Source organism: Condylura cristata, unplaced genomic scaffold (assembly GCF_000260355.1).
Source record: "Condylura cristata isolate star-nosed mole 26May11 unplaced genomic scaffold, ConCri1.0 scaffold00013, whole genome shotgun sequence".
NCBI lineage: Eukaryota > Metazoa > Chordata > Mammalia > Eulipotyphla > Talpidae > Condylura > Condylura cristata.
In genome coordinates, this window is record NW_004567114.1 from 5,246,230 (window position 1) to 5,274,004 (window position 27,775).

Consider the following 27,775-nt stretch of genomic DNA (forward strand, 5'->3'; position numbering starts at 1 on the left):
TGCTGAGGGGAGCAGCCGGCGGGTCAGGAGAGGTCTGCCGCGCCATGTGGTCACCTCCGGGGCAGGTGGGGATTGAACTCATGTGAAGTGGCTTTAGCTTCTTAGTGCTGTGCTTTAACCCGCTGTGCCACCAGGGAGGGCCTATTTGGTTATCTTTTAAGAAATTGTATTTTTAGTACTGTACTAAATACAGTACTAAAGTATCATAATTTAAAATGTATTACTTGATTATCACATTTAAAGGCATTTTGACTTTTATACAAAAAATATATTTAGAACTAAAAAGATACGTTTAAGCTAGCCGTTTATGTTAAGAGGCTTCCCTCTAAGATGTAAATAGCTTGCAAAGCAATACAGCACCTTATATTCAAGATACACAGAAAAATGAACCACAGAAAAATTTACTAGGGGGAAAGTCAGAATTATCCAACAGCTTCCAAAGACTAATTTCCTTAAGGCTAAAAACTGTAGTCCTTTGTACTGTACACTTCTCAATAACATGGTTTTCAGGTCGCAGGTTGGGTCTGCCTGAGTCCTCACTGGGAGCATGTCTCCTCTGGCTCCTCCTTGGATACTTTCAATGACCCGGTTTAAGATACAGCTTTCTAAAATAAAGAAAGACAAACACTTTTTTGCCTTACCCAGTCTCCTCCAAATTTGAAAACCTGGTTAAATATTCTCATTTCATGACAACAAAAATCTGTCTTACTTGTACAGGCATAACTTATAAAATCTGACAGTGCAGTAAAACAGACTGCAAGCAACTACATCACTAGCCTTAATGCTCATACACAGGAAACAAGCTGGTTGAAACTAGATTTATATATTGTCATGTTTGATAAAAATGGGGGGTAATTTTAGGAGGAATAATTATGCTTATATCTTTGTAAATGTAGACACTGTTTTTGAGGGTTTTTTTAACCTGCAAGGTGGACTGGACACTAAAATCTTCTAACTCCCTTAGGGCTGCTGGATTCCTGGATATGCTTACATTGTTGTGTGAGCAATCAGAAATTTTGCAATGGGTCCTATGCTCAAATCTACATCACAGACTAAAGCATGAAACAGATTACAAGCATTTTCCCCATGGTGCTCATTACCTGCTGGTGTCAACCCAATGACATTGCCAGGCTTAGAAAAAAGTTTTTTCTTGGGTAGGCAGTGCATGGGGTGAATACACAACCCAACATTTGTATGAGAGGGCATATTTTCTTTGTGTATATTACCTGGGTGAGAGCACGGCTCTTTCTTATTTCTGGCTGAACAGGCAGTGTTCCCAAAAAATACCTCTAGTTGTACTTAGGCAGACACCTCTGGGGAGGCGAACATAAGTAGACAAAACCCAGACACTGGCTGCGTGCTTCAGGGCGGTGCCACTGACGCCCGTTGTTCTTTCACCTCTTTAACCAGCTGTTCTGGGGCGCTGCTTCCTGGTTCAGAGCTATTCTGCATTTTGGACGCAGCCTTTTACTTGCTGTGAGAATTTTTTTTTTTAAAAGATTTCTAAATAAATCTTAAAAAGAGACAGAGTGGGGAGCAGAACAGGCAGACTGACTGAAATACACTGCTGAGGGAAGCAGTGGGCAGATCAGAAGTCTGCCGCGCCCTGTGGGTCAGCTCCCTGGCCGGAGATGGAACTCGTGCTGCACTGTCTGCAGCCAGCTTCACAGGGCGTGTTTGAAGCCGCTGTGCCACCAGAGAGGTGGTACTGTTCTCCCTGCTGTGAGAATTTTTATTATTCTAAAACTGTCTTTGCTGAACTTTTCGTTATCAGAACATACTGGAAAAATGGCCTCTCAGAGCTCTGAAAAGACTACGAAGGTTTGTGAAATGTCACCCAAGGAAGGAGCGTCAAGAAAACAGAAAAGATGCCTGCCTGAAACGAACCTGAATGTCACACTTTTGTTGCCCGAAGGTGACCTGATGGCCCGCAAAGAAACTGCTTCCCTCAGTGTGGGCTAACCCACTGGGAATGAGTCTTCTGATGGGTTCTACAACATGGGAACAAAAACCCAGCACATATTAAACAAAAAGATCTTGATTAAGAGGGAGAAATGTGGCAATCACACCTATGTCAAACCATTTAAAAGCTGGGTCGTGGTGGAAAACTGTTGCTTGTACTGGGCCAAGCAGCTATTCTCGCAGAAACTGCAAAGTAACCCAAGAGGAGAAGAGGCTTCTTGAGTCCAGACGGCTGATGTGTACTTTCGCCAGAGGAAAGATGTGGAAACCTATGACGTATAGCCACAAACAGGTTAAGCCTGTCAACAATAATTCATTCTTTTTTCGAATCACTCAGCCAGCTGCTGCTGCTTTTCCACTTACAAGCCCCTCACCTTACTCCTCAGGGCACACCTGAGGCTTCCACGGGGAGGTGTGTGTCCTGAACTGCAGTTCTTTTATTCCAAACAAATGCCCGGCTGTCTCATCCTGGTCTTTCATTTTCTGGTTAATGGTTCCGTATAATAGCAAACATAAATTATTTGAGAACTAGCTCTACCTCCACCTGTTGCTATAATTTTCCGACTATGTTATCCGTTTTGGGTGGACTCATGAATGTGGCCATCAGGATATTGATCACTAAGTTCTTACTTTCTACGTCTTAATTTAGCAGACTTTGTTTTATTCCATCATAAATAAAGCATCAAAGAGCTGGAAAAGTTTGTAGAAATCTGCTGTCTCTGCCAACAGGAGAACAGGCAGAGGACAGTCATGTATGGAGTATGACAAGACACTTGGAGTTTGCAAAAGCAGTGTACAGTTTTCAAACTGTTACTCTGATAGAATGTTTGACTTTGACATTGCAACAGTCAGTTGAGGGGTAGAACTCGCTCTTTTACTTATACTCTACAACACAATTTGGAAAATACTGTCCATATTAATAAGTAGTAGCCCACTTAATAAGTAGTGGCGTGGCAGTAAAAGGCTCTTGAAACAGACTGGGCAAGGGTCTCAGCTCTGCCACTAAGCTAACACTCTGGGACCCGGAGGCCTCTTTTAGTTACTCTAGTTACAGCGTTCCTACTCTAAAATAAGCGACAAGTCGCATCTAAAAGGTAGACTGAGAATGTTTAGCAAGGTGCCAGGCACACAGTAAGCTCAAGAAAAATTCCTGCAAATTATTACATATTAAGTGTGAAATATTTAAAACTATTTTAAAAGAAGAGTTGATGTTGAAACTCAGCTGTGTGACTCCAGTTCGCAGCACTGTGCAAGGTGGTGCTGACGGGCTGTGGCTGCTGCTTTGTGCTTCTCCGAGATCCGTGTGACAAGAGAGCCAACCACATGTTCCTGTGAGCTCAGGTGTAAATCTTAAAAAAAGGTCAATCATGAGTCACTGACTTATTTCACATGTTAACATGGATTTCTTTGAACGATGATTATTTTGACATGTGCAGCGTCTGCTGTTCAGCTTCTAACCTGTCACTTCAAATCTTTTTACAGAGTTTTAAAGAAGTTGACAACATTTGACTGGTAATTATCCTCACCTTTCTCAACTGATGCTAAGTGTTACCTTTGTGTGTTAAGGCTATCTTTGATGAAACACAACAATAACACTGATCTGGATGAGCTCACACATTACTTGAGCTAAAAGTATGACAGCCCCTAAACTTTACCAGCTTCTTCTAGAAAATATAAACATGCAAGAAGACAACACACTTAACATGTTGAAGGGACTATGTTATAAAATCTTCCAGCTTTTATTTTCCTTCCCTGATATTTGGAATTTCAGACTTTCCACGGGCAGTCTCAATGCAATCCCCATGCCAAATGAAATCATTTGACATTTAACATGCAAAAAAAAAAAAAAAAAATAGACTGAACCCATGGCCCTCCCTGGTGGCACAGCGGGTTAAAGCACAGCACTAAGAAGCTTACGCCACTTCCGCATGAGTTCGATTCCCGCCTGCCCCAGAGGTGACCACACGGCGTGGCAGACCTCTTTTGACCCGCCCGCTGCTGCCCTCAGCAGTGTACTTCGTCGATCTGCCTGTTCGGCTCCTCACTCTGTCCATGGTGAATCCTCTCACCCTCCGTATCTCTGGCCTGTACCCCAGTTCTGTATGAATAAATAATCTTAAAAAAAAAAAAATAGACTGAACCCATCTGTCAAAAGTACAGTGCAAATTTCCCAATTTACTCTGTCCCAGATGAGATCCCACCTTTTCACACTGCTTTTGCTTATACGCCTGTAATGGCAAGTTGTAGTATTCACAAGTGTGTGGTCATGGCTTCAAATACAAGCCAACATCTGCTTTACCATCTCTCTGCTCCCTCTCTGGTCCAAATCAGTTATCTTTTGCCTGGATTATTGCAGCATCTTCCTATTGCTGTTTTCACCTTTGCCCTACCACCCAAATCTCTTCTCAACCTAGCAGTTAGCATAAGCCTGTAAAAACCCAGATGCATCAAACACACGCATCCATCCAGAGCAAAAGCCAAAGTGGCCTACAGGACCCTGCAGGACAACTCCTGGATCTCCTGCTTCTGGTTTCCTTCTTCCTCACGTTCCTTGAATTCACCAGGCATGCTCTTGTCAGAGAGTGTTCACTTTCTGTCCACTTGCCTGGAAAATAATTCTTCCAGCCATTCAAGTGCCATGTGGTCACTTGCTCCAAGTCTACTAAAATGTCACCCAGAGGACTTCCTTTATCCCTTTCTACAAAATGGCAGATCTCGCCCCCCGCCATTTCCTTAATGCACTTTCATGCCATAGCACTCACCACGGAAGCCATGTGCGTTGATTACTGCTTGTTCCCCCTCACCTTTAATAAAATGTAAGGTCCATGAGGGCAGGGATTTACACTATCTCTTGCTACATCCTCATGGATGCACCTCTGGCACATAGGTGGTAATCAATGTTTAGTGAATAAAGAAATGCACCTTTCACACTAGAATTTAAGTTCCCAGAAGGTTCCACCTAATTCTTCCTCAAGTATTTCATATCCCCAATCGTGGAGCCCTTCATTTAATGGACCTATAGGCATTTCTGAAAGAATGAAAAGGAAGTTTCTGAGAATGCTTGGGCCAAGTCTACAAAGACCGATGAGCAACAGCAACCCAAGCAACTATCTACCTAGACTGGAGTGCACGTGTTCTAAAATGAAAGCGGTAAGGGGAACTGGGTCTTTTTCCACTCTGTCAACATTTCTGGGCTGAGTATTTCCAGACTAATTAGTTATCAACCCATAAATGACATCACCCATAAATGTGATCGCCTTAATTTACTAGCTTTTATTTAACTGCATGCACCGGGGTACCAGGGCACCAGGGCTCTGCTGAGTCTCACTCCCTACTCCTTTTTTAAGCTTTTAACCATCCTCAGTGATAAGGTCTCACGAATCCGCTCACACTTGGCAAAGGCTGAGAGGGCAGCGGCCGGTTTCAAGCGGCGAGGTTCTCAGGTGTCAGTGGCAGGATTCTAACCCAGGACCTCTAGTTTCCCGGCCAGCAGGACCTTTGTGGGGGGTGGGGGGTGGCGGGGGGAGGGGCACTAAGTTAAGAGCCGGCTCCTTGCTGCAAGAGTTGCCCGCTCCAAGGCAGATATCCGATGGCGCAGATGCCCAGTACAGCGCAAGTAGTTCGCTCACATTTCTAGGGGATCAGAAGGCTCTGGCAGAGACCGGCGGAAGCGCTTCTGCCCGCCAAAGCCTCGGAAACTCAAGTTGCCAGGTCCCAAGGATGCACCAACAGTGCCGACCCGGCAGCTCGGGAACAATACCTGCCAGGGGCTGGGGGCCCATAACTTGCTGACAATGGGCTCGGGCCGCTCCCCGGAGGGGGCCCGGAATGCTCCAGCCAGGCACGCCGCAGCCCCGCGCGCATGTTCCCCCGAGCGCCGGTTTCCGGGGTCGCCGGTGATCCGGACCGCGCAGGCCAGACCAGCCCCCAGACCCATCTCCATCCCAGCCCCGGGAGCCTTCCTCCCTACGGTCGCCCCTCACGGCCCGGCCCGTGCGCCGCGTCCACCTCAGGCGCGCCACCGCTCGCTCACCAGCCCTCGAGGCCCGCTCAGCCGCCCGCCCGCCCCGGGCCAGCTCACCTGCGCGCGCCCTGCGTCCGGCTGGCACTCCCGCCCGAGGCGTCTGGCTCGACTCGCGGCACCGCCCCCGCCCCGCCCCGCCCTCGCCCCGCCCCTCGGGGCCGGAACTGCTCCCTTCCGGGTCCTTCTCCCGCCTCCGTCGACTCCAATGTGGCGTCACTTCCGTCTGCGCCCGGCCGCGCGCCGGAGTCTGGTCTCGCGAGCGCGCACGGGGCGTCCCCGAAGCGGGAGCGCGCCCCGCGGATGACAACAAATTTCGTCGCGCGGCGGCTGTGGAGGTGTCTGTCTCAGCCCTGGCCTCAGGCCCTGCCACCTCCCCTCGCGCTCTTCAGCGCGCTCTCCGCGAGCCCAGTAGGACCCCCTGGAAGTCCCCGCGCCTGGGGCGTCGGGGACTCCTCGCGCCGGTCCCCGGCAGGGCTAGAGCGAGCCGCGATGGGGTCGCCCTGAGGGACGCCGGGCGCCGGGTGAGCATGGAGTGGCCGTCCCGGGCTTAGGCCCCATCGCCGCCGCCGCCCGCCGGAGCCCGAGCCTGGGCCGGAGGCCAGAGCCGCTGCCGCCCGCCGCTCCAGCCGGCCCAGCCGGCCACGCTCATCATGCCTTGGCCGTTTTCAGAGTCCATCAAGAAGAGGGCCTGTCGGTACCTCCTGCAGAGGTACCTGGGTCACTTCCTGCAGGAGAAGCTGAGTCTGGAGCAGCTCAGCCTGGACCTGTACCAGGGCACCGGGTCCCTCGCCCAGGTCCCCTTGGACAAATGGGTAAGAGCTGCCAGTCGCCGGCCGGCCGGGATCCGCTCTCCTTAGCGCGACTTGAACGATTGTCATCCAAGATTGGTGGCGTTCAGTGCTTCCCTGGGAAGCGATGAGATCCAAGCGGGGCAGGGCTCGAGAAATATGCTCAAGGATCGATCGATAGTGAGTTTGTGTCCCCAATCACGTGTCCCAGAAAACTCAAGAGGGAAGCCATTGAGTCTTCAGGGTCTCTGAAGGAGGAGGTGACCTGGCCCTCCCTCGGGGTGGGAGGGGCATGGGGTTCTGTGGCAACAAACCCTGTTCCCTAGGATGACACTCTGGTAAGATTAAGGCTAAGGAGAGCAGAAGGTGGTTAGCCTTTATGTTGGGCAGGCTCCTTGCCCACCACCTGCTAGGTTAAGCTTTGGCCTTCAGGAAGAAATCAGGTGGAGGCCTCTGTCGGCTGGCCGGCTCTTGCTTTAAGATGTGTTTACAAGGCTGGTTGGTGTTTGCCAGTCTGTGAATGGTTGTGTGGCCCTGGTAGTGCTGCTCAGTTGTGCCTATTGGTTCACGTGACCGATCATAAAAGCAGGTGTTGCAAAAGCGCTGAAGCTGCAATTTTCAGACATTTTAAAACCTGCTTTCTACTTGTCATCCAGAAGCCGTCAGCTGACTCATGTCTTACAGGTGCTTCATGTATATTTCAGGTCCTCACATGTCATTGTACTTGCACTTGTGTGTTCAAGGCTTTGCATTTTATTGAAAGCATATTCAGCTATGAGTCTGACAAAAAATGGAATGGCTTTCACCCTTTCCCCCACCCCATTATTTTTTCATATTTTGCTGCTTACAGCTTGAATCATTTGTACCAATTTGGAATTTTACTGTTCTAAAAGCAGTATTACACGTAGTTTACATTTAGGAAAATCACAATTATAGGTAACTTTCTTGGCATAATTTTACACAGCGAAAGGAAATCTTATCCCCCTCCCCATTCAAGCAGTGTAAAAAGTGTTTTTTTCCCTTTTATGTGAATGTATTTTAGGAGTAACCACTTCCTTAGCTATAGAAACCTGACAAGCTTGAATTATGTTCCTACCTAACTGTGATCCTTATACTAATTTGTAATGCATGAATAATCACATAATTTTATCCGCAAGATGACAAACTAGGGAGAATACTTGAGACAGTGGAAAGAGCCCTGGTTTGAGTGGCAGGTAGCCACTCTCACACTTAGGTAGCCCCTGTTGTCAGTCATAAGCAGCCAGATGACATTGGACAGAATTCACTTGAGCATAGTGAACATCAGTGGAGTATACACTCCATGCTAGACACTGTCAGGGTAGAATTCTTACCAGAAGTCTGGGATTCTCATGGATATTTTTGATTTACTGAAATACACTGCTGAGGGGAGCAGCAGGCGAGACGGGAGAGGTCTGCTGCTCCATATGTGGGTCAGCTTCCTGGCTGAAGATTGAACTTAGGGCTTAGTTAGAGGGGAATCCCTGAGACTTACTCTTAGAGCACAGGTAGGCCCCTCTGATGAATATTTTGGAATTCAGGGATCCATGATTCTATGCTTTTGGCACAGTTATGGATAGATTATTTGAAGGAGGCAGGTTAAACATTAATAATTGTCTTTTGTGGGTTGAATAGCTGCTTTTTTTTTTTTTTTGGTGACTTTACATTGACAGTCTAAGTTAGGTTTACCATTTTACAGATTGAGTTAAAAATTTGCCTTACATCTCACAACCAGCAAGTGATACAGAGAGGATTCAAACATGTCTCATTTCTAAGCCCATTATTTCCTCATTAATTACACAGTTTAATGCCAAGGAAAGGACAGCGAATGTTAATCGAGTATCTGTATTTTGGGCACTGTGATCAGCACTCTCATTTGTGTGGTTCTAGTCACTCCTCATGGGAAATCAGAGGGTGGTATTTGAAGTTTACAGTTTGACTTCAGGATTGTTGGCAGAATCATTGATCTCCTTAAGATAAGTGATATGACCAACTAAAGCAGTGATGTCAGGTAAAACACCCAGTTAACACTTGCTTGTGTGCCCTTATTTGTTATTAAGTGTGCAGTGTTACTGGCTAAACGATAAATCTTGATGTGACGGCTAGGTATAACTATTCAAAGTTCTGATTCCAAGCTCACTTTTTTTGATGCTTGATTTTAACAACTTTCACTACTGGAAAAAAATACAAAGTACTCATAGATTTAAATGGAAGACTGACTGCGTAGGTCATTGGGAACATTATTATTGCAGTTCTCAACCATCAAGTGTGCTTGAGATCATGTTGAAATTGACTGTGACATTCCTCTTTTGATCTCAATCTGCTGTTCTTGCTAATAAGTTACAAGACATTGCATCTATGTGTGTATATCTATATATGCATATGTACACACACATAACGATTGTTTTTAAAACTCATTTTTAAGCACTTGAGAAAACTTTTAGATAAAAAGTTTTCAAATTTTTATGACCTATATGGGTGATGAATTAAAAAAGGAGTTTCCTTAACACTGGTTCCACAGTTTTTAATAGACATGGTTCCAGTGGAACACTGGAAATTTTCCAAATACTCTTTCAAAATGTTCTCCCCATAATACGAGTATCCTTTTAGCAGTAATTAGGTTGTCACTCACTATTAAAGTGATACCTTTTCTTTGAAAAGATAAAGTAAGTTTTGTTTTTGGGAATATACCTGTTAAGTAGCATATACCACTGTTAGCCATCTGTTTTCATATAAATAGTTGACGCTTCAAGCTCCTGTGTGGAAGGAAATGGCTTCATTGTTAAGTTCAACCCATAAATGCTTGAGCATAAGAAAATCCAGGAAGCTGGAAAGTTATTCTCACTTTCTGTTTACAAAATCCTGCTTTTTAAAGGTCTGTTGTTACATAGAACACGTCCTCAAGTGTTAGCATGGAACGAGCAGCAGCCAAGGCTTCTACTCCTGTTATGGGGCTGTGTGACCTTTCCTTTGTATTAGTCTGTAGGCCGCAATGAGAGTGCCAGCGCCCCTTTGTATATTAAATGTTAGCACCATACTTAAGCCTAACAATGTGAAAACTTACATAGAACGTCCAGTCTGTTTGCACGCCCCTGTGGGCCACGTGCTCTGCTGAGGTCTGCGTATATACTCCGCTGTGGAGGCTGGTGTCTTGAAATGGCTTGACGTGGTAGGGAGTCAGTAGAAGCAAGGAAATGGGAACCATTCCTCAGCTGGAACCGGCTCTTATTCATGAATTCTTTGACCCTTGAAGTGGTCAGAAGTGCAGTGTTGAAAGAAGGAAATTCTATTTTGGTAGGAAGTTGGACTTGATGACTCATTCTTTTACTTTTTAAAATTGTGAATTTACTTTTATTCTTTAAAGTGAAGCTTTTTCATTAATTGATTCAGTATGTTTATTGATTGTTAGCATTTGCCACTGAGGTACTGGGCATGTCGCTGTGAACTAGACAAGGTGAAGACTTCTTATAGAAATTCAGTACATCCAAGAAGTTAGATGTTAATTAATGGTTTGGCAACTTGAAGCCTCCTAATTTCAATTTAGTAATGTTTATTGCCTAGTTACTTGTGCTGTACTGGTCTGTATAATACAAATAAATAGCGATCTTCAGTTGCCAAATGCTGTAGAAAGAGGTTAGTGCTACTTTTAATTTTCTGTCATACACATGAAACATTGATGATGATTGGAAGCAAAATGTCCTTAAACAGAAGGACAGTGCCAAGGTAACTGGCTCTTGTTTGCTGAGTAGCTCGGGTGGCTCTGGAACTATTGAATCACATAGGTGTACTTAGAAGAGTCATGAGGAAATGTTGCCCGAGCAGATAACAGAGAATCACCTGGCCAAGTAGATTGAAAATTCTGGCCTACTGATAGCTACTCTAGTAGACCTTGGGGCTCCAGAATGAGTGATAGAGGGCATGGGGGCTTTGCCCGTAGATCAGACCAGCTATAAGTGTGACCGATTTAAACATCTTAAACTGGGGACGTCCTTTTGCATGGCATAGTTTAAATTCTTGAATTGTTGACTCTAAAACTAGTTTCTTAACATTTACCATTTTATTTATTGTGGTACATTGTGGGCTTTGAAAAAATACTTGATTTTCTGCCTGCTTTTGTTGTGCTGTCACAGCGCCTTTTCACATCCTTGTCTCTCTGGTACTTGCAGCACTTTTGACCGGCCTTCCATAGCGGTTCGCTTTTTTATACTTTACTTTGCAGGCTCCTCTTTCAACCCCTTTCACCAGAACTCTATCCTTGCCTCTGACCATGGCTCCCCAGCATACTCTGGGGAGCGGAACTCCTCTCCCCCCACCTGCTGCTTCTCTTTCTCAATAAAGGGCCTGCTGTCAGCAGCTGCCCAGGCTGGCCGACTGGCTGTCATCCTTTCTTGTGTTTGTTCCTAAGATACACCAAAGACCCATCCACTGCTAACTGTCCTCAGGGGCTTTGTCTTTGCCAAGCCAGTTTCTCTACCTTCTTTACCTGCAACCACCTTCTTGCATGAGTTTTGCTTTCCTCCCATAAATGCTCTCTCTGGCAACAGGAGTTGCCACTAACACAGTCTGACTTGCCATGCATGGTGCCCTTGCCCAAAACCCTCAGTGGCTTCATGCTCTCTAATGAATTATAGTTACCTCTTGACAAACATGGGGGCTGGGATACTGATCCTCCTCCCTCGCTGAATAACCATGCATAACTCTGATTTTCACCGGTGAGATGAATTGCAGGGAGAGGGCTAGCGTCACACCTCATGGAGACTTGCACCCCTGGAGCTCACTCCAGCAGCCTGAGGTGGATGGGAATTAGAGGAGCAGCTGTAACTTTAGGCACTTAGGGTTGTCGTGGGCGTTTTCTTTCCATCTTCGTGGTGAACAGTGCAGTGTGCAATCTGTAAGTGCCGGCGTAAATTTTGATAAATTTTAGCTTTTTATAATTTGTGTATGTTTTATGGTAGTAAATGATAAAATGGGTGATTATATGTGTTTTATGCAATGATGACAACCTTTGAGCTTTTTTTGATATTTCTAGACAACATGGTTTTGTCTGTTTTTCACAAATATCTAAAAACTTTCCAATACTTGTTAAAAAAGTCCACATCTAAGTGGACTCACACAGCTCAAACCCTGTTGTCAAGGGTCAGCTGTACAAATCTCTTCGGACCCCACTCACCCATATTTGTGTGGCCTTATCCCTGGCCCGCTCCCTGCACCCAGGCGTTCAGGAACTTTATGGCCCAGGGTGTGTGCATACTTGCTCACCTCTGCTTTCTTTGACTTCTTCCATATGCAGTTGTTTCTGTCTGGGTCACTTTCCCTGGTGAGCAGCCTCCCAGTCTCCGCTTCAGTAGCAAATGGCGCTGCCTGGGGTGACTTGCCTTGGATTTCCTGGTTTGGTTCCATTCCTACTCAAATAGAATAGTGTGTTTCCTTTGTCATACAACTCAGGCGATTACATGTGTCTTTCAAGGTAACCTTTCCTGTAAGTCTAGTGAGACCAGGGAGTCATTTTTTTTTAAGGATTTATTTATTTATGCATACAGAACTGGGGTGCAGGCCAGAGGTGCAGGGGTGGTGAGAAGATTCACCAGAGACAGAGTGGGGAGCAGAACAGACTGACTGATGAAGTACACTGCTGAGGGGAGCAGCAGGTGGGTCAGGAGAGGTCTGCCGCGCCATGTGGGTCACCTCTTGGGGCGGGGATCGAACTCATGCTGAAGTGACTTTAGCTTCTTCTTTTTTTTAAAGATCTATTTATTTATTCACACAGAACTGGAGTACAGGCCAGAGATGTGGAGGGTGAGAGGATTCACCAGACAGAGTGGGGAGCAGAACAGGCAGATGGATGAAGCACACTGCTGAGGGGAGCAGCAGGCGGGTCAGGAGAGGTCTGCCACGCCATGTGGGGTCACCTCCGGGGCAGGCTGGGATTGAATTCATGCAGAAGTTGCTTAAGCTTCTTAGTGCTGTGCTTTAACCTGCTGCGGTGCCACCAGGGAGGGCCCAGGGAGTCATTTTTATCTTTGTTCCTGTTTACTTTTATCCATACCACCTGAAACATGTTCAAGCATATTCAGCATTGTTGAATGAGCTAATAACTTCAAGTTCTTGTGACTTCAACATGCACTTGGTTTTTCTCCTTAGTGTCTCAACGAGATCCTGGAGTCAGCAGATGCACCTTTAGAGGTCACTGAAGGATTCATACAGTCAATTTCTCTGTCGGTTCCATGGGGCTCCTTGCTGCAGGATAATTGTGCACTGGAAGTGAGAGGGTTAGAAATGGTCTTCCGACCGAGACCTCGCCTAGGTAGGTGTGTTCGATGTTTGCTATTTCTATTTTTATTCTCCAGAGATCGGGAAAGTATTCGAATTGTTTTAAATTTGGCATTGATGACTTTGCATGCATTTGTGAGATTTTCTGTGTATGAAATTCTAAGGTGGGTCAGGGTAGGATGCGTGTGACTGTACTTACTGATAGCTTTATTTCTCACCTTGCTTGCTCACAGAAACTGGAACATAGAAGTGATTTGGTTTACTTAAATATTGGTTACCAACCATCTGTAGTGACTTGTATTTTAAAAATTCAAAGTATTGTGCCAGAGAAAAAGGACACACTGAGATATTGATGGAGAAATGTTATGGGGTTGACCTTAAGGGCTTCTGTTGGCCAAATCTGGGAAAACACAAGTGTCTGAAAGAAAACTGTGACAATGATGACACAAAACTAAAAAAAAACCTAAGTCCACATTATTATAAATAGATATATGAGGGAGACAGGAGGAAGGAGAAATTTTCATTATAGTATAATACTTATTTGTAAACATAGAAAGAAGTGAGGGTAAAATTGATTAGGCAAGACTTATCAGTGAATGCTGTTTCATTTGGTAAAAGGAACTCTATATTTGACAGTGTCAGGCTATCTCCGGTGACTTCTTACTGTGTACTTCAGTCACTTACGTGACTTCTTATAGTGGAGAAAATTGACAGTCACCACCATCAGGAGTGATTGAACTCAGCCAGGAATTATTCTAATTATTTACAAATACCCACACGATAGTGCTTTGAAGTAGTTACTTTTTCTTATCTCCATTTTAGACAACAGGAAATTGAAGCACATATCCGCTAATGCCTTGTGTAAGGTCCTAGCTTGTTAAGTGGATAGTCAGGAGCTGAACCCAGGCATTCTGGTTTTGGAGTCTCTGTTCTTAACCACTGTTCTGTCTGGTATCTTCTTTTTCTCTACTGAAGTGTGTGTGTGTGTGTGTGTGTGTGTGTGTGTGTGTTTTACAAGCTAGTAAAGTTGTAACTTAAATTTCTTCTTTTAGTGACAAATGGTACTTACAAAGCTATACTTGAAAAATTATAATCCCAAGTGTTGTCCAAAACACCAAAGTTTAAATTATGGTCAGTAGGATTTTGTACGTTTACTGTGAAAATTAATTATCTGCATGAAAATCTTACTAATATTTTGGTATTTGATTAACAAGAATATTTTATCTTTTAACTTTCATTGAGTAGGTACCATACTTTCTATGGAAAATATTCTGCCCTTTAAAAACTTCCACTGGAAAGACTTTTAAATTCCATCTAGAAGATAATAAATGTGGATCTCTTGTCAGTTTGTTTTGAATAATGTAAAGAAATATGGTAGAATTCTCACATAAGGGGAAATCTGGAAAGGATTTTTTTATAGTTCCTGGGTTTCTTCCTCCAAGGATGTTTTTTAATGTGTAGACTAATCTGCCACAACCCAGGTCAGCTGCTGCTACCCTGTCAGAGTTCTGATCAATCCCAGAACTAGAAGAGTTAACCTCTTCTGTTAGCTATTATAATGTGTTCTATTGGCATTCAAGAGTTGCCTACTAACTTTTCTTTTTAGTCACATCTTACTACTGCTCTAGTGTCGGCTCTCTGAAGGCAGAGTTCAATGATTTTTTTTTTTTTGTCCCCTTTAGCTAACTCAGACTTGCAGACCTTGTTCTTGTCAGTATAGTTTTATTAGGACACTGCCATACTATTTGTGTATTTTTCTCTACAGCTGCTTTTGCACTAACTTGAGAGAGTTAAGGAGATGTGATAGAGAGGTCATGTGGCCATAAAGCCTAAAATATGTACCACCTGACGCTTTACATCGTTTATCAAAGCCTGCTCAGCGGAGTTAGAGCAGTACCACACGTGTGTAAAGTGACTTGGTAGTTCCTTGTTGAATGAATTTATGAATAAACATTTGGCAAAAATATATACTGAGAGATGTCTCTGGACTTTTTCAGTGGTCTGGGTGTGTCCCCCACTTCCTCCTCCCCACCCCCAGTTATTGTTGAATCTCAGGAGCAATTTTTAAAATATTGTATCTCTGGGTAAGGCCCTGGTTTTACATATGTCATGGAAGGTGAAGCAGATCTATTTTAAATGTGTTATTGTAAGAACTGAATTGATTGTAATTGAGAAATTACTTAGGATTAATTGGTGTTTTCTGCAGCAACTGGTTCTGAGCCTATGTATTGGTCAAGTTTCATGACTAGCAGTATGCAGTTGGCAAAAGAATGTCTCAGCCAGAAACTAACAGATGAACAAGGAGAAGGATCCCAGCCATTTGAAGGGCTTGAAAAGTTTGCGGAAACCATTGAAACAGGTTTGACATTCTTGAATATTTTCCAAAATTTTAGATTTAGAAATTCTGTACCATTATTTACCAATCTAGTGTAAGAATATCCACTGGAGTGATTTTTTTTTTTAAAGAACTACTGTTCTTACTTCAGAAATTTAGAATTGAGGCTATTTAAAAAACAGTATCAGTTTAATTCATGCTTGTTTTTATGGTGGTTGCACCTTCATGCATTTTGTTCTATTTGTATCATGTATAATGGAGGGATTAAAATCTCCAATAGTGTTAGTCATTGCCCCAAGTTCTCTACTAAGGTGGACAGGGGGTAAGTGCTCAATAAAGCAAAATATTTATTCCAAAACACAAGAGATTTAAGGATTTTTTAAGGCAAAGCAATTCACCTTTTTACTTTATTTCTTAATTGGATTAATACATTTTTTCCCCTTTCATTAGAAGGTTTATTTACAGTCATGTTTCATGTTGATGGCTACCTGTTTGTTCATTCCAGTACTGAGAAGAGTAAAAGTCACTTTTATAGACACTGTCTTGAGAATTGAGCATGTGCCAGAAAATTCCAAAACTGGAACTGCACTTGAAATTCGAATAGAAAGGTAAGACTACTTCTGCTGGTCTCTGGTCAAACAAATGACCTGATTTTTTGCTTTTCTAAACAAATCTAGTATGACTTTCAAGTTAGAGTTCATGGTACTTTTGGAGATTGGAGGTGATGATACTGAATTAATGTGTGGCATAATTTTAGAGGTTGGCAGGGCTTTACAAGCTATATTTTAATCCTATTAATGAAAACACAAACTGTCAGCTGGGGTATAATTATATATAACACTATGTTGAATTCAAAGCAAGTCATTCTCTATTAGTATCAGATTGAAATAATGAATATTTGAGTTCTACTAAGTTTAAGGCAAAAATCTTGGAGTTTTGTCTTATGAGCAATGCACTGTTCAGGCAGTTTCCTTAAGGTGAAAGCCTTCCTTCTTTGCTGTGCCTAATTTAAGAGTTGCTTTTAGTGACCTTAAAAATACTTCACTTTTATTTTCTGTATATGCCCACTTGGAACCTCTGTAAGTAAATTGAAGTAGGAATTGATCTAAGTAGACACAACTGAGTGTTGACTTGTTTTTCACTTGTGTTCTGATGCCAGGTGAAGGGCCAACAGAATTAGTAGAAAGATGTGCTTTGTACCTGTCAGAGGAGATGGAGACACCCTCTGTTGTGTCTGGGCCTGCATTTATTATTGGTGGTCTGTACCAGATTTAAAGCACATGTGTTGTGGCTTCTGTCTTTCAGCAAACATGCCAATGGCAAAACAGTTTTCTTGATGATTCTTTGAAATGAAGCTACATTGCCTTAATTGGTACATTTAAAAATATCTAAACCTGCATGCATTTGGAGCTATGTTCTAGATTGGTTTAAACTGAAGGTTAGTCTCATGAATTCATGGACTAGTCCTAAGAACTCAAGAATTGCCATTTGTATCAGACTTGTGATTGGAAGCCAGATACTCTTACTGCTACCCAGAGACGTTGTGAGGGAGCACAGGAATTCTTTTCTTGGAGCTGACTCCAGGAAATTGTAAATTTCCCTCCACATTTTGCAGCCTCATAAAATTATTCTTCTTGGCCCTCCCTTGTGGCGCAGCGGGTTAAAGCACTGTACTGAGAAGCTAAAGCCACTTCTGCATGAGTTCGATTCCCGCCCGCTCCGGAGGTGACCACATGGCGTGGCAGACCTCTCCTGACCTGCCCGCTTTTTCCCTCAGCAGTGTACTTTGTAGATCTGCCTGTTCTGCTCCCTGCTCTGTCTCTGGTGAAGCCTCTCACCACCCCTGAGCCTCTCGCCTGTACCCCAGTTCTGTATGTACAAATAAAATAAAATCTTTTAAAAAATAATAATAATACGGCCCTCCCTGGTGGCGCAGCGGGTTAAAGCACAGCAATGAGAATCTGAAGCCACTTCCGCATGAGTTCGATTCCCACCTGCCTCTTGCCCCGGAGGAGACCACATGGCGAGCCAGACCTCTCCTGACCCGCCCACTGCTTCCCTCAGCAGTGTACTTCCTCGATCTGCCTGTTCTGCTCCCCACTCTGTCTCTGGTGAAGCCTCTCACCGCCCCTGAGCCTCTGGCCTGTACCCCAGTTCTGTATGAACAAATAAATCTTTAAAAAAAAAAAAAATAATAATAATAAAAAAATTTATTCTTCTTGGGATTAAGTTTCTTCATGAAAATAACTACTGTAGTTAACTCTGAGTAGTGCTGACACATTATATTTTTTAAGGACTGCTGACACTTGAAAAATCCCTTTAACTTAAAACACTGCATTTCTCATAATTGCATGTGGGTCTCTCTAGGGGTCTTGTGCAAATGCTCTTTTGTTTCTCTTTCAGAACTGTATACTGTGATGAAACTGCTGATGAGTCCTCAGGAATTAATGTACATCAGCCCACAGCTTTTGCTCACAAGTTACTTCAGCTCTCTGGAGTGTCTCTCTTCTGGGATGAGTTTTCTGCATCAGCAAAATCTTCCCCAGTGTGTTCAACTGCACCAGTGGTAAGCAAAACAAAACACACAAAATGAATACATAGATTTTTTTTTATAAGCTTAAATGAGGACTGTCAGATAACTTTTTATAAGCTTAAATGAGGACTGTCAAATAACATTAAAATATAATGTTTTAATGAATTCCCATCTGATCTGGGCGTTAATGTTAGTTATGAGGACTTATGTTTCAGGGATAAAAAAACTGGCCGATGCATTTTCTGCCTGCCAGCTTTCTGTGTATTAATTTCATAAACATTGAATACTATGTCTTGAGGAAAGTGGTATATTAGCAACTAAAACCCTTTGTGGTATAAGCAGAAAATAAGCAATGTTTACATTTATCTTACATAGTGAACTTCTGAAAATTCACCTTTTGCAAACTAGTAATTTCATAATTTATCTTTTACATTATTTTACAAATCAAATTCTCTCTTTTTTGGGTTGTTTCTTTTTTATATATATAATATAATAGTTTATTTTTACATCATTTTGTACATTTTTTTTTTCATCTCAATTGTAATCGCCGTGGGTTTCCCATCACCGAGTCACCCGTGTGCCATCACCATAGTCCCAGTGCACTTCTCTCCCCTGTTTTTGATCCCACTCCACCCCCACAAAATGTCTCTGATATATGGTTGTTCATTATTCTTATTATTTTCTCGCCTGGTCCATTATACTCCTGCTATGAGTGAAACCATCCAGTATTTTTCTTTCTCTTTCTGGCTTATCTCACTAAGCATGATCTTTTCCAGCTCCATCCAACTTGCTGCAAAAGACATGTGTTCTCTTTTTTGGTTGCTGAGTAATATTCCATTGTATATATGGAACACATCTTTTAATCCAGTCATCTACTTTTGGGCATTTGGCTGCTTCCATGTTTTTCCAATTGTAAATAAAGCAGCAGTAAACATGGGGGTGCAGGTATCTTTTTCAATCAGTGTTTTTGTGTCTTTTGGGTAGATGCGTAGGAGTGGGATTGCTGGGTTGTAGGGAAGCTCCATGTTAAGCAGTTTGACAAACCTCCAAACAGTTTTCCATAGTGGTTGTACTAGTTTGCATTCCCACCAGCAGTGCAGGAGAGTTCCTTTTTCTCCACATCCTCGCCAACATTTGTTGTTGCTAGCTGTTTGAAGATGTGCCATTCTCACTGGGGTGAGGTGGTATCTCATTGTGGTTTTAATTTGCATCTCCCTCATTACGAGTGATGTTGAACATTTTTTCATGTTTGTTGGGCATCTGCATTTCCTCTTTGGAGAAGTGTCTTTTTAGCTCTTCTGCCCATTTTTTGAGGGGGTTGTTTAGTTTTGTTAAGTTTCATCAGTTCTCCATATATATTTGTGATCAGTCCTTTATTACTGGTTTTGTGTGAGAAAATGTTTTTCCAATTAGTGGGCTGTCTGTTTGTTTTATGTAATGTCTCTTTTGCTGTACATAAGTTCCTTAACTTGTTGTAATCCCATCTATTTATCCTTGCCTTCACTATTGTGGCATTGGGTGCTCTATCTTTAAAGATGTCACTGAAGTGTATGTCATGTAGTGTTTGGCCTATCTTTGTTTTCAGGTATTTTATGGTTTCTGTTCTTAGGTCTAGGTCTTCAATCCACTTCGAGTTGATTTTTGTGAATTGGGTGAGGTAGTGATCTAGTTTCATTTTTTTGCATGTAGCTTCCCAGTTTCCCCAGCACCATTTGCTGAACAAACTTTCTTTGTTCCATTGTATCTTCTTTGCTCCTTTGTCAAAAATTAGCTGTCCATAAACTTGTGGGTTTATATCTGGGTCTTCTATTCGAATCCACTGGTCTGTATGTCTATTCTTGTTCCAGTACCATGCAGTTTTGATTATTATGGCTTTGTAGTATAGCTTGAAGCTTGGGATTGTAATGCCTCCATTTTGTTTTTTCTTAGACATGAGGGTTTTGGCTATTCACAAATTCTCTTTTTTAAAATATCAAATCTCTTTATTAGCTAGCCAGTTTCCTTATAGAATATTAAATTTTATTGGTATAACCCAAACAGAGAATGTGCTTTTTTCATGAAGCTCTTTTATATGATTTGCTTTTATTATGAAGGTGTTGTGTTAATATGCTGTTGTGTTTCATGTTGGCTGTTGACACTAATCATCCCCTGTACGATCATAAAGTTTTTTTATGTCAAACATCTTATGCTTACCAAATTGACATTCTATTTTCATTTCAATTTACTTACACTAAAGTATTTTAAAGAATCACTTTTTTCTTATTGCATTATTGTAGGAAACTGAGCCAAAGTTGTCACCTAGCTGGAATCCCAAAATTGTTTATGAACCTCATCCACAGCTAACTAGAAATTTACCAGAGTTAGCGCCTTCTGACCCAGTGCAGATCGGAGGGCTGATTGGTAAATTGGAATTGAGTCTCACATTGAAACAGAATGAAGTACTTCCCGGAGCTAAGGTCAGTATCAGTATTTGTTCTATTTTCCTTTTTTTTTTTAAGATTTATTTATTCGTACAGAACCGGGGTACAGGCCAGAGATGCAGAGGTGAGAGAATTCACCAGAGACAGAGTGCGGTGCAGAACAGGCAGATCAACGAAGTACACTGCTGAGGGGAGCAGCCGGCGGGTCAGGAGAGGTCTGCCTCCCATGTGGATCTCCTCCAGGGCAGGCGGGGATCAACTCATGTGGAAGTGGCTTAAGCTTTAAAGTGCTGTGCTTTAACCTGCTGTGCCACCAGGGAGGGCCCAGTATTTGTTCTATTTTCTATGGTAAAAAACAAAATCTAACTGAGTATTTGATTTATGCAGTGACCCACTGATGGGCTAATGTAGATTCTGTCTCTAGGGTACCTGCTATTCTTGGGTTAGCATTTTTACTCTCAGCTAGTTTCTCTGTCCTTAGGTTGCAAAATTCACATGAGAACTGCCTTTACCCTCTGCTGTAGCTCAGGTTTTAGTGCTACCTCCTGCATTCACTCCCTCATTCTATCTAGCCAGTCAAAAATCACGAGTTGGATAACTAGGAATTTATTAAAGAACCTCTGTCATAAGATTTAGAAGTTTAAAGAAGAAATTTGGAAAGAAAGAAATTGTGAAAGATGTTTATGTATATATAAAAATAGCCATCTATGTGTTTTGAACAAGATGATTGATTTTTTTAAAATTTCATTTATGCATACAGAACAGGGTTATAGGCCAGAGGTGCAGGGGCAGTGAGAGGATTCACCAGAGACAGAGTGGGGAGCAGGACAGGCCGACCGATGAAGTACACTGCTGAGGGAAGCAAAGGGCGGGTCAGGAGAGTTCTGTTGTGCCATGTGGGTCGTCAACCTTGGTCAGAGATCGAACTTGTGCTGAAACGGCTGTGGCTAGTTTCACAGTGCTGTTTTAATTGGTTGCACCACCAGGGAGGGCTCTATTATATTCTTGGTTCAAGGAAATTTCTCAAAGTCACCATGCAATTTATTTATGTTTTTAGAATCAGAAGTCCTGATTTATTTACTTTAATTTTAGTTTTTAAAATTATAAAATCACATGGGAGTTAATGTTAGCATGAAAAGTAAGAGATGAAAGAAAAGTTAAGGCAGGTGTATTCGTCTCTTTAGAATGTGATGTAAATATAGAGGTGTTGCTTTGGTCAGTGTGTATTCCATAGGACTAAGATAAGAGTGGGGTGGGGCATTTATTTCTAGAATAAAGAATATGCAAAAAGTTGGAAAAAAAGGGAAAAATCCACATGAACATCCTCTTCCATCAGTATTTCTACTGTGGCGGCCCTCTGTGCCCTCCAGAGAGTGGGCTGTGTGAATTACAGTGGGCATTGGAGATGCTGCTGGTAGAGAAGGTCCCAGCGTGCTCTGCTGAGGAGTGAGATCCTCAGGTTCTCACTGCATTCACTCTTGATTTGAATAAAGCTATAAGGATTATGACCCAGTCTTCTTTTTTTGTAACTAGCGATGGGAATGACTACTTCTACTGCTTTCTTTCTTGGAGACTGTCTTAAGGCCTCTTCAGACACCTTAAATTCTCAGGTGGCTTTAGAAACCCAAAGTGTGTGACATTGGCTTTGCCACCAAAACCTTTCTCAGGAAGGTTTTCCCTCTTTGAACAATAGTTTAGAGACCTTTCAGTCTTTCCATTGAGATTGTGTGAAGTAGTGGAGAGAATCTAAGTAAATGAAATCTAAAATTAAATAATCATTATTCATCAGTGTGTTAAAATATACTGGGACTTTGGAGTGTTTATCCTGAATAGTTTTGTTTTTTTCTTTTGGAAGTTGGACATTGACGGGCAGATAGACTCTGTTCATCTATTCCTGTCACCACGGCAGGTTCACCTGCTGCTGGACATGTTTGCAGCTATTGCTGGACCAGGCAAGTAAAATAGCACTTTTCATTCTTTAACATTTTTTTAGTTAAATAGAGAAATTCTCTATATAGGAATTTCTATTATATAGGAATATAAGAAGTTTGAGTGATATTGTAAATAGGAATCCTAAATATTTAAATTTGATTAGCTCTTTCAAATGGTTATTTGTGTCATGTTCTTAATTTTTTAAAAACTATCCGATTTATTTCCTGGGTTGGGGGTAATGCCTCACACAACTGAGTAAAACAATTATTGAACATGGTAAGTAGCATGCATTTAAAAATATTTTTAGTGCCTCATCTCGCAAAGATAAGTTTTTTGTGATTCCTGCCTAGCTGCTTAGATCTCTGGTTGATGTCACCTAGAGAGGGCTTTGTATTGACTGTTAAGTTGTCACTGGATCAACTTAATGGTATTTAGATAGTGGGTTTGGGGAGAGAAATAAGTAACTGACTCCACATTTAATTACTGTTGTGCTTTCTTTTTTATGCTTGTAGAAAATTCTAACAAAATGGGATTAACTAATAAAGAGAGAAAAAATCGACCCATGCAACAGGAAGATGAATATCGAATTCAGATGGAATTAAACCGGTATTACTTGAGAAAAGATTCTCTCCCGGTGGGTGCATCTTCAGAGCAAAGCTTTTATGAGGCAGAAACGGCTCGTACACCTTCTAGCCGTGGTAAGCACCTCAAAAAGTTGACATCAGAATCATAACAGTTTCATGATAGAGCAAAGTAAGCTTATTCTTGGCCACTATAAAGTGAAGTCATTAATGAGAGAACAAAGATCCACCTTGTGAGGAGTTTGAGCTGGCAAGTTGACCAGAGCCCAAGTTCCAGTGTGCGCTGGCACTGGGCTGGAGTCCTTTCTCGATTGTGTCATTGTGTTTTGTAAATTAGGGTTTTTTTCTCCTGCAGGAAGTCAGTTTACAAAAATGTAAATTGAAGAGACATTAGAAGTGGTCATTCATTTTGCCAAATTCACGCCATTTATAGTAGATTCCTTTAAGTAGGAGCCTTTATGAATTTATCAATTATCTGAAAATGTAATCTTTACCTGGTTTACCTTGTATTTATAGTTGTTCAGAATGTATATGAGCACTAATACCATAAATAATAATCAATTTAAGTAGAGAATATTGAACCAAACTAAAAATTTTAAGTTTCCTCAGGAAATTTGGGTATTACATACTTAATGTGCATTAGGGTAAAACAACCTTCTGAAAGAAGGAAGTAAATAGACTCTAAATAATGTTTTCAACCTTTTTTTTTTTAAAGAAATGGGTAGAGGCATGTGAAATGAGTTTGTAAGATATTTGTAATATCTTAATCTGAACTTTAATTCCTAAATTTTTATATGGCACTTAAAAACATGCCATGTATTACTGCATATCATATGTAGATTAAATAAAAGCCATCGGTAGGATTATTTGAACTTTACCCATGTTCAGGTGGTTTTTACCATGTCATTAGTATCTTGGCCCCAAGTAAATGACTCTGTTGAAAGTAACATAACGTTGAAAACTTTGCTGCCTTCCAGAGTAGAGTATTATATTAACATATGTTAATATCCTCTAAAGATGAAGGAAGAGTATTATATTAACGTATGTTAATATCCTCTAAAGATGTGAATCATGAGATTATAAGTACAACTGAAAAGTTTTCTTTCTCTCAGAAGAAGAAGTGTTCTTCTCCATGGCTGATATGGATATGTCCCACAGTCTCTCTTCTCTTCCACCTCTTGGGGACCCACCAAATATGGACCTTGAATTATCATTAACCAGCACCTACACAAATACCCCAGCAGGGTCTCCTTTAAGTACTACTGTGGTAAAGTATTGCTTAGTTTTTGTTCTTTTTTTAAAAAGTTATTTCTAAATCTTTGCATTTTATTCAGGAGCTTAAAAAAGATTGTTTTATAGCTTCAGCCAACATGGGGAGATTTCCTTGATCATCATAAAGAACAGACAGGAAGAGGGTCAACATTGCCATCCAACCTAGCTCACCCAGCATCTTTGCAGAAGACTTGTAAGTGTAAATAGGACATTTGCTGGTGTTTTCCACTGGAATTTAAAGACATGTAGTACTTCAAAAAATTTTCTTTTTAAAAATCACCATTCACCTCCTTTTTTTCCCCATAATTTTTTTCCCATCACTATGGTCCATTTAACAGAGGTAGAAAGAAAATAAAGCATGGTTGAGTAGTTTGCTCTCAAGTGTTTTAAAATACTCATTCACTTGTGTAAACACCAAAATATTTTTAGTGAGACGTGTACAATGTTTCATATTATTATTGCAATTTAGGAGTCTCAGTCAGCCATCTGATTCTTGATTCACTTTATATTTTTCTTGAAAAGAGAATCTTAGTTTTCTTCTCTGAGAAATTTAATTGAGCCTTAATGAAAAATTTGGTGAGCAGTTTTTGACTAATCTCTGACTCTTTCGGTATGGTTTTTTTTTTTTAAAGCAAAGCTTTGTTTGTACATTCCACTAGTATAGCATCTCTTTTATACTTCAAGTATCAGGGGAGGGTCCCGGATATAAAATGCAGAAAGATAACATTTTGCTTTATCTTATTTGTTTTACACCTCTCAGACTGCTACCACCTGATTTTTACAACTGATACATGGATAAAGGTTTTAGAATTTTGACAAAGGTGGATTGTTTGTATTATGCTTTAGGTGTATAATTTTAACACACGTATTTCAGCTCTCCCCTCTAGATCCGTTTCAGTGGATGAATCTAGACCTGAACTTATTTTCAGACTGGCTGTGGGAACTTTCTCAGTCTCTGTGCTTCACATTGATCCTTTATCCCCACCTGAAACATCATTGAACCTTAATCCATTGACGTCTATGGCGATAGATTTCTTTACTTGTATAGAAAAGATTGATCCAGCAAGATTTTCAACTGAAGATTTCAAGTCGTTCCGAGAAGTATTTGCAGAAGCTTGCTCTCACGATCATCTTCGGTAAACAATCTTATTTATTAAGTCTGAAAAAGAACTAAATGTGGACCTCAGTATCTACTCCCCCACTCATCTCCATTTGCTTTTCTAATTCACATTTTATTTGTAAGTTAATGCAATGAGTAAGGCTTTCTTGCACTGCCCAAAGAAACTCACCATAGACTTACTTATTTAAGTTATTTGGCATGCAGAACAATTCATATATGGGATCAAGGTGATCTGGAGCTTTCAAACTTTTTGTTAGCTCCCTGCCCTGCTCATGTCAGGTTTGTTTGACTACATTTTGCCATCATCCCCACTGACACTACAATCATAAAAATAGTTTTTAGTGCCTGTGGCTTTGGAGAGATGGCAGTGAGGATGAGAATAAAATGGACTAAGAATGGACATGGAAATATTCCGCATGCCACTGGCTTTGGGGTGGGAAATGATACCAAGGCTAGTTCTGAGCTTGGATGCTACATTTAAAATTTTTGCTTAAAAATTTAGTAAAGGGCCTTTCCAGGTGGTGCAGCGGGTTAAAGCATAGCACTAAGAAGCAAAAGCCACTTCAGCATAAGTTTGATCTCTGCCCCAGAGGTGACCCACATGGTGTGGCAGACCTCTCTTGACCCGCCTGCTGCTCCTCTCAGAGTGTACTTCCTCAGTCAGCCTGTTCTTCTCTCTACTCTGTCTCTGGTGAAGCCTCTCACTGCTCCTGCACCTCTAGTCTGTACCCCAGTTCTGTATGCATAAATAAACAAATTAAAAAAAAAAGTAAAACTATTGCACAATCCAATCATATTACAGTGTATGGATATATCAAAGTAGCAGACTGTATACTTTTTAAATTTCCATATCATCACATCTCAAATTGATTCAGTTAAAAAACTATCCAAATAGCTAGTGATGTTTTTTCATGGATTGAGTACTAGTAGATGAGGAGATAATGGTATTTGTAAGTATAAGATTATTAATGTGAGAATACTGTTATTTGAACATGAAAGTAACCCATGAAACAGTCATAAGTTACTTTATACAATGGTTTAGACACATATATTAATATCTTTAGAAAATCATTTGGGCTTTTTTTAACCTTTATCTTTTTTAAATTTTAAAAGGCAAATAGTTTTCATATGCAAAATAGTTTTCATACTACCAAAAAAGAAAAAAAAACACTCTATAGGTTAGTGACAGTATTTATAGTCATACTGTAAAAACATTATTTTTCTTACCAGTTTTGACAAGTTTTCAAATACCTGCAAGTAGGAAATAAACAACAAAAATTAGATGTAGGCCCTCATTTGACCTCCATTGATTGAAGTTTTTAAAAATTGTGAGATGCTTCTAGATAATTTTAGAAATTATTACGTTTTGTGGATTTTAAAAATTTTATGCAGTTTAGATTTCAAAGTATGAAAGAAGAAAGGGAACTGTTGGGAAATCAATTGATTCTGGATAATTTGCTATCTGCAACTGATTTCTTTAGTTTCTGTCAGGGAATGGGAAATTTGAATCAGTCATCCTGGTTAAACTCTCTCCTTAGAAATACTAGGTTTTACAGAATAGGGAGGAATACAGAGACTAGGGTAACAATTCACCGTTGACTTAATGGTGGGAATTTTATGGAGATCATACCTGGGAGGAGAAATCAAACTTGTACAAAAATGAGTGATAGTTTAAAATTCTGTAAATAAATGAGAAAAAGAAATACTAGTTTTTAGTAACAACTTGTCAGAATAGTGAATAATACTTTATTAATATTGTGTACTCTTCGTTGACAAGTTATTTAATCTACAAGTATATGAAGATTTTTAAGTGCTGCATTTTTAATAACAGATTTATAGGTACTGGCATCAAAGTATCCTATGAACAAAGACGGAGAGCAGCTTCCCGGTATTTTAATACTGACCTGTCCATTGGGCAAATGGAACTTTTGGAATGCCTATTTCCTACTGATTTTCATTCTGTTCCTCCTCACTACACAGAGGTAAGTGTTAGATACCTTTTCCTTGGTAGTAGTTTTTGAACTTATCTTGCTTTTTAAGAATTATACGAATAGAAATGATTTTCTTTAAAAAACAGGTGAAGAAATCATGTGTACATCTGTGTTTTGTTTAATCAGATTTTGAATGTGGCATTGAAGATTATTATTGGAGTCTGTCATGTGTTAGAGTTGTCTTGTTTTTGAGTAATGGGCAGGTGATGGGACCAAATGAATTTAGTTCATTCATTTTTTCCAACAACTCTTAATTTCGAAAGAATTCAGTCATTCAGCATATACTTACTGGATGTCTGCTGTGTGCTTAGTGTTATGAGGAACAAAATGACTTGTATTCATTTATTATTAATCTGATTTTTTTTGTTCCTATAAATGTGTTCTAAAGAAACTATTTTTTTTTATTAAAAAGTTTATTTTTACATCATTTTTCACATTTTTTTTTCATCTCAATTGTAATCCCCACGGGTTTCCCATCACCAAATCACCCCTGTGCCACCACCATAGTCCCGTGCATTTCCCTCCCTTC

General features: G+C 41.1%; 2 protein-coding genes across 2 annotated transcripts in view; one reads left to right on the forward strand and one right to left on the reverse strand.

Moving 5' to 3' along the window:
• GSKIP (GSK3B interacting protein) overlaps positions 1-6,097 on the reverse strand; it is a 15,685-nt gene extending 9,588 nt beyond the window's left edge. The window contains exon 1 of the mRNA XM_004681586.2: positions 6,044-6,097. The gene's annotated coding sequence lies outside the window, so the exon portion shown is untranslated. The remainder of the gene's footprint in view (positions 1-6,043) is intronic.
• Positions 6,098-6,268: 171 nt separating this feature from the next.
• Positions 6,269-27,775, forward strand: part of ATG2B (autophagy related 2B) — a 62,806-nt gene continuing 41,299 nt past the window's right edge. The window contains exons 1-12 of the mRNA XM_004681587.2: positions 6,269-6,798; positions 12,934-13,096; positions 15,269-15,421; positions 15,903-16,005; positions 17,801-17,963; positions 20,207-20,386; positions 22,206-22,302; positions 22,795-22,980; positions 23,976-24,130; positions 24,223-24,328; positions 25,010-25,271; positions 27,087-27,237. Of these exons, the coding sequence (XP_004681644.1) occupies positions 6,637-6,798; positions 12,934-13,096; positions 15,269-15,421; positions 15,903-16,005; positions 17,801-17,963; positions 20,207-20,386; positions 22,206-22,302; positions 22,795-22,980; positions 23,976-24,130; positions 24,223-24,328; positions 25,010-25,271; positions 27,087-27,237 (1,881 nt within the window). The 5' untranslated portion in view covers positions 6,269-6,636. The remainder of the gene's footprint in view (positions 6,799-12,933; positions 13,097-15,268; positions 15,422-15,902; positions 16,006-17,800; positions 17,964-20,206; positions 20,387-22,205; positions 22,303-22,794; positions 22,981-23,975; positions 24,131-24,222; positions 24,329-25,009; positions 25,272-27,086; positions 27,238-27,775) is intronic.